This window comes from Lolium rigidum, chromosome 6, assembly GCF_022539505.1.
Source record: "Lolium rigidum isolate FL_2022 chromosome 6, APGP_CSIRO_Lrig_0.1, whole genome shotgun sequence".
In the NCBI taxonomy this organism is placed as follows: domain Eukaryota; kingdom Viridiplantae; phylum Streptophyta; class Magnoliopsida; order Poales; family Poaceae; genus Lolium; species Lolium rigidum.
Window position 1 is genome coordinate 49,277,434 of NC_061513.1, and position 6,950 is coordinate 49,284,383.

The 6,950-nt window shown below is 48.8% G+C and overlaps 1 protein-coding gene across 1 annotated transcript; it reads right to left on the reverse strand.

Moving 5' to 3' along the window:
• Positions 1–340: 340 nt before the first annotated feature.
• LOC124666297 (BTB/POZ and TAZ domain-containing protein 1-like) lies at positions 341–4,118 on the reverse strand. Its single transcript, XM_047203640.1, has 5 exons — positions 3,893–4,118; positions 3,588–3,736; positions 1,869–2,184; positions 887–1,194; positions 341–770 (listed from the first exon to the last, which is right to left on the reverse strand). Exons 1-5 carry the CDS (start codon positions 3,995–3,997, stop codon positions 557–559), a joined length of 1,092 nt encoding a protein of 363 aa, XP_047059596.1. The 5' UTR covers positions 3,998–4,118; the 3' UTR covers positions 341–556.
• Between the last annotated feature and the right edge of the window lie 2,832 nt (positions 4,119–6,950).

A 6,950-nucleotide genomic window follows, 5' to 3' on the forward strand; every position in this document is an offset into this window, starting at 1 on the left:
GATCTCATCTTTTCGGGTTGTCGTGTCCAGGATCGCTGTTTTTGTATTTTCAGTGGGTTCTTTTGTGTGTGGTGATCTTTCAGTTGAGAGATTTCGGCCACAACGGGTTAAGAGAGTTGGTTGTTATGCCTAGGCGATCGAGTAGTTCCGGACTTTGTGTTTAGTCCGCATGCAGTATTCGTGTAACGTTTTTTTTTTTGCCTACGTTTAAAAAAAATAAAAAAAAGTAGGGTCCATACTCCATAGTATGTTTGTGCTCGGGCAACAAATGAATATGTGTCTGTCGAGACCCTCGACCCATTGCCATATCCCTAGCTACGAGCTTCTTGCTATGTTGATCAATCACATACTGTGCTCATATTGCAGTGCATGCGGTTTGTACAACACATTTCCGCCCGTCTCCTCCCACCCACAGAAGAATAACTTGGGATAATAGAACTATGTTACATTACTCGACAGACCAAACATCTCAAAGACGGGCCAAAATTAGCCCCGCCTCAGCACACGCGTACACTACACATCTAGCTACCTAGCTTGTCTCGGGCTGATGCTTTGATCAACAACACATTGTCTCAAGTCTGAGAGAGGATTGATCCTCATGAACACATTCGGTGGACACTGCGGGGCTTCTCTTGGCGAGAGAAGACATGACCCTGACAGCCTTCACCTTCTTCACCAGAAGCCCCCACCTGCCGTCGCCGCCGTCGCCGGCCTTGGCCGCCACCGGAGTCGGCATCGCTTCCTTCTGCTCCTCCTTGCACTTGAACTGCCTGCACGATCACAATTTCAGAGTACCAACGTCAGAAACAAGCTCCACATTATTGACCGATCCCTGCAAGTGTGATCAGTGATCACTGATCAGCAGGTAGATGTGTTGGGTGCTTACGTGCAGAGAGGTGTGTTGCAGTGGCCCTCGGGGAGGCGGCAGAGCGCGGCGTGAAGCCGGAGGAGCTGCCACATCTTCTGGCACCGCGGGCAGCTGGAGCGGGTTTGGCACCGGGAGAAGTGGCGGATGAGCAGCTGCAGGCCCCGGCAGGTCGCGTAGGACGGGCACGGCGTGGTGGCCGGCGCCTGCCCCACGGGGCCGACCTCCGTGCAGCCGTCCGTGCAGATGTGGTGGAGGCTGTCCATGGCGCCGCTGAGCTCCATGTACACCTTCTGCTCGGCGCTCTTTCGCCTCCACTTGCGCCGCCGCTGCAAAGCCGGAACAAATTTCAGTCAGTTCATCAATCATCATACAGTTATAAAGAGTAGTGCAACACCCAACAAAAATCATCGGGATAAATTGATTTGATCTTGACGTCGTTTAGCAAGAAACGTGTTTGGTTTTCCTCAACCTTTGTCAAATCAAAAGTTCGGTGGGACTATGTTGTCGTCGTAAGCACTAAGCAGTAGGCGTGGCCTCTGGGTTTCCACCTAGATCAAATCGTTTGGCGTGACCGTTTCGGAGATGTGAACATTCACCGGCCATTCCGCTCGCACTCGGCGTGGATTGGACGTGGACGGACTGGCCGAAACGACGTGTGCAGCATGACGAGGTCTCACGCACACGCACCGGCCGAGCCCGGGAGAGCTAACAGTGGTGTCATTTCTCAATGCGATATGCCGGCCGGACATGCCCAGCATCTGCCGGACCCAAAGCCTGGAAGATGAGGCCGGCATGCCCGCCGTATGTCCCCCAGTGCACGGCGCACCGAGACATCATCTTTTGCTGCACTTTCGCATCATCACGCACGCCACCGCTCATGGAGACACCTCAAATGCCGACACGAATGTCCCACATTGATTTGTAAAATTTTACAGGAATTTCACAGGCTAGAATCATGTATTCTCGTTCGTCGTAGCAATATTTCAGCACTAGAACTTACCATGTCGGCGTCGTGCAGTCGGCTGAGGATGTCGAGCTCCTGCCAGGGGTCGTTGTCGCGGAGGAAGCGCCATGCCTCGGTGCGCTCGACGGCGCGGAACTCCTTGGCGAGCAGCCTCATGCAGCGGAGGTGCAGCTGCGGCGCGTCGCAGAGGTCGGCGAGCTGCAGCGCGTCGACGACGGTGCCCGGGGTCAGCCGGGACCCGATGGCCTCCTGGCACCACCGCTTCAGCCACGGCACGCCGTATGCATGCGCCAGCACGAGCAGCTGCTCCGCATACTTCTCGACGTCCTCGTCGACCACCTCCCCATCACGCCTGCCATTTGTTGAAAGTTTCATCATAAGATTAGATTATCGTCCTCAGCTAGCTTGTCCACTCGAAAACTACAGTCGAAGAAGAACAGTTCGCTCAACAGACAGACAGGCAAACGCGTTGTGAATTGTTGTAATATTGGACGGTGCGGCCATTTGTCCATTCAGAAACATTCACAACATAAAACTAGGCATTGCTTCTTCCGTCTTGTCCATTCGCGATCACAGATAAACAAATTGTACTCCGTCTCTGTATCCACACCGCGCCCGGCTGGCAGCCTTGGCTGTGCCTACGGCAGCAACAAGAACTTGTGGCCGGGGCCGCCTCCGAGCTACGGGGAGGTTCCAACTAGGCAGGCGCTAACCGCCGCACCAACCAGACCACGGAAGGGAGACGACAAAAATAATATCAACTTGTTTTTTTGTCTACTTTTCTCCTTTCTTCTCCGCCGTCCGTGCCTGACTGCTGCCTAGCCCAGCCTCAGAAAACTCGAAGTTTTGGACGCAAATTGACGGCGGGGCTTTGTATGGCTCGGCTTCAGGCGGCCAGGTTAAGGTTTTATCTCTACAACGTCACTTGGCTGTGTCGTCTCGCCTATCGTGACCAGACAAAATTGGCAAGTTGGCCGAGTTGGGGTCGCCGCTGAAGGCGACGAGAGAGAGAGTGATACATCTCGATCGATCACCCTGGCGCGATTCATGTGGAGGTTCACTGAATCTACGCACAATCATCGCTCGTCGGTCAGGTTAATGGAGCTAAAAATATCTGCTCATGTGGAGGTTCACTGAATCTAAGTACAGGCGATGAACAAAATATCTGCTTCTGCATTTTGGCAGCTTATTAGTTGTACAGTACTCGTGGAGGCTGAATCGCAAGGCTTTGTGGTTCCCCTACCTGATGAATACCACCGTACTGTTTGAAAACATGGTCTTGACAGTATGCAAGGAATCCATCTGAATCTAGATTATTATTTGTTTTGGGTGAGTCGATCAGCAGAATTACAGATTGTCAGATCCTTCAGCAACTGCTCCCCCAATTGCGAATGCAAGAAAACAGAGCAGAGACCTTAATTAGGCGGCCTCTGCCAGATCTTTCGGCTAGACTGTCAACGAACGTGGGTTAATTACTACTACGCGTGCTAATCTTTCCATTTTCTCCCTCCCTGTTAATAGTGCTGGCAATGACCTGTAATTTTTTCACCGCGTGTTTTTATGAGCTTTTATTGTACCTCGCGTGCTATTACTGCTACTAATAAGCTGTCGTTTTTAACCTCGTGTGTCAATACTCAAATCCAGCTGCTAATGATTGTCCGCCGAACAACAGCAGACTTTGGCTTACCCAAGGTTGCAAGAAACGCATGTGCCTAAAATAACAGTAGCAAATCCAGGGAGGCGACAGCACGGTACCTGCCGGCGTAGAGGAGGCGGACGAAGGCCGCCGCCACGTCGTCGGTGACGCCGCGGATCCGGACGACGGCTCTGCCGGGCTTGCCGCTCTCCTTCACCCTCTGCAGGCGGCGCTGCAGGATGCTCTCCAGCACCGGCGACGCCGACATCTGGTCAATAGACAAGATAATTCTAACTTCAGAAAGGTTCTGATCGAACAGCAAGATCGATTTCTGAAGACCAGCTAGCAATCCAATCGGGAGAACTTGCAGATTAGCATAGTAATGCACCAAGAAACGAATAGATAGCCGGAGAAGAAGTCTTACAAGGACAGACGAATGCGCAGGGATCTTGCGGCGGCTGCCGGTGGTGATGACATCAACATCGGAAGGGGCGGCGGCGCCGCCGTCGGGCCGTGGTGCCTCAGGCATGTTGTGTGAAGGATAATTCACTGAATCCCGAAGGAGAGGTTGAGGGAGGAGAGAAGAAAAGCGCAGGGGAAATATCTGGGAACAGAGAGAAATGTTCTGGGGTTCGTCGCTGGCTGCGTGTGGTGTCGGAGGAGGCGGATCGCTGCGGGCCTTCCAACGTTTATATAGACTTTGGCGGGGAATGGAACTCCACCGAAGCGGCGATTGCCCATCGCACGTTTTCAAATTTGCCCCTGAGAGAAATCGTTTTCTCGGGGAAGTCGTGGCTTCCGCCTCTTCGGGGTTGCTTCTTCGCCTTGTTTATGCCGTGCTGATTATTATTAGTCCGTGGAATCTTCCGAAAAAAAAAAGATTAGTCCGTGGAGGATCAAGGCACCAGGTGTACGATGCCAGTGCTGATATTCGATTGATTTTTTTTTCAAATATTAAAATAGTTTAGGGTACATGCACAAGGAATTTTATATGTTTGCTCCAACCAAATTTGTTCTTTGTGTGGAAGAGAATTGATTCACGTTTTAGCACATGCTTAATCTCATGACACCTTGCATCTCCATTTAATTGTTTTTCATATTTCTCTTCCTATTCTTTTTGGCGAAAATCTCTTCGATGTATTAATAATCACCAAGAACACCCATAAACTTCATAATTTTTTTAAATGTGTCATTAAACCACCCAGCCACGATTGCAGACGATAATCAACAACAACAACCCTAAACGTTATAAAAGTTACAAATATGTCATTGAAATACCTAGCGACGACTGCAGACAATAATCACCAACAACAGCCCTAAACGTTACAAACGTTATAAATATGTCATTGAACTACCTAGCGACGAATGCAGACACATACACTAGCATGAGCCAAATGCATGCTACCGTCCTCGCCCCTTCACCACTGAAGCAAGGTAAAATTTCTCTTAGTAGAGTTTGTTGTAGTAGATAGGCGGGAATTCGTCGTGTATTTGACCGAGTAGACAACCGAGACATGTGCATTGCGACTGTATATATTGTGCCAATTTAATTAGTAGGGTGCATTTGATTTAACCACACTCCTTCAGAAGACCATGCTTAGCCTCGATTTTTCTCTCTCACTCAGGTTAGGACAAGGATTATGATAGCAAACGATAAACTAGTATTAAAGGGAGCAACACTATGGATGCCTTGGATGTTATGTTCAGACACGTGGGGATGACGTGCTCAAAAGAAACCCATGAGGAGAAAACACAATTATATCTTGATTGAGGAAGCCAAAGGCTTAGGAGTGCATGTTAGGATGTCTTGGCCGCCTACCAACTTATCGTCTCATCCTAACACGTTGGTGAAGTATCTTGTATTTTTGGTGTGACTTTTATTGTTCAGCTGTCCTGGAATCTGCTTGCTAGGAGGGCTACCCCACATATATTTTTTCAAATATCGTAATACATTAGGGTACATGCACATGGGGTTTTATATCCTTGCTCCAACCCAATCAGTTTTTTTTGCGGAAGAGAATTGATTCATGTTTTGGCATATGCTTGATCTCATGACACCTTTCATCTAAATTTAATGGATTTTCATACTTTTCTTCCTATTCTTTTTGACGAAAATCTCTTCGATCTATTAGTAATCACCAACAACATCCCTAAACATTTAAAAAAATTATAAACGTGTCACTAAACGACCCGACAACGATTGCAGACACTACCATGAGCCAGATGCATGCCACGGTCCTTACCCCTTTATCGCCGCAACCGGGTAAATTTCTCTTAGTAGAGTTTGTTGTAGTAGACAAACGGGAAGTTGCCGTTCATTTGCCCGAGCATACAAACTGATACATGTACATTGTGCCAATTGAGTGGGGTGCATTTGATTTAACCTCGCTCGTTCAGAAAAACAATGTTTGCCCCCGAATTTTCTTTTGAACAGGGGCTGGTCACGAAGGACCGAGATGCATCTCATTTATTCCTATCGGTGGTCCAACTCCTCCACCGAGCGGAAACCAAAGATTTGTCGGGCAGTCAACCATGCCAACAAAGGGGACTTGGCCACTTGGGTCGGAATGGCGGGAGAAAACCATGTTGTAGCTGAAGGGCCTCCTTGATGGCACCATGGCATGTAGGTTGATGACGACCTGGCGGTGGCATGAAATTAGCAAAACAACAATACATGTCGGCAGCAATCTAGCTAGGGATAGCAGAGCTCGGTTGTAAGAGTCGGTAGTAAAGAAACTGCAGAGATTTCACTTCTCGCAGCAGCACCATACCACCCCTTATACAGAGCAACAAGTTAACAACATCATGACCAAATCCCTTCTGCACTGCTTCACCTCCTCCACCACCATGACATGAGAAAATTAGCAAGAAAAAAGATGAATCCCTCAACATGACAGACGCAACGAGCTTTATTGGAGGAGACGGCCCTGAGCTTATCTGTTGCATATGGCTCCCATGTTAGGAGAGCACTGCGAGCAACACGAGAACCACCGCCACGCCCTGATGCCGCTAGACTGCATCTGGAGCTCTCTCAACATCGGCATGGAGTGCTTGAGCCCAATTATTCTCTCTCACTCGGGTTAGGACTAGGATTGTGATAGCAAACTATAAGCTAGTATCGAAGGTAGCAACACTATGGATGCCTTGGTTATTATGTTCAGGCACGTGGGGATGACATGTTCAAAGAAGTCGATGAAGAGGAAACCCAATGATATCTTGATTGAGGAAGCCAAAGGCTTAGGGAGTGCATGTTAGGATATCTTGGCCGTCTACAAACTTATCATCTCATCCTAACACGGTTGGTGGAGTAGCTTGTGTTTTCGGTGTGACATTTATTGGTGGGCTATCTCGGAATCTGCTTTCTAAGAGGGCTATCTACCTCACTAGCTTGTATCCTTCATGCGTGTTGGCTCTATTTGTAGAACATGGTCAAAGCATTTCCGTATTGAAAGTGATTTTCTTTGTCTATACAAGAAAATTAT

What these genes read in the sequence shown, in the direction of transcription:
- LOC124666297 (XM_047203640.1), bottom strand. Translation starts at nt 3,997, where the DNA reads ATGCCTGAGGCACCACGGCCCGACGGCGGCGCCGCCGCCCCTTCCGAT. An exon ending in CTGCGCATTCGTCTGTCCTT is followed by an intron (nt 3,737 to 3,892) that starts GTAAGACTTCTT and finishes TCTATTGACCAG; the next exon opens with ATGTCGGCGTCGCCGGTGCT. An exon ending in CGCCTCCTCTACGCCGGCAG is followed by an intron (nt 2,185 to 3,587) that starts GTACCGTGCTGT and finishes AACAAATGGCAG; the next exon opens with GCGTGATGGGGAGGTGGTCG.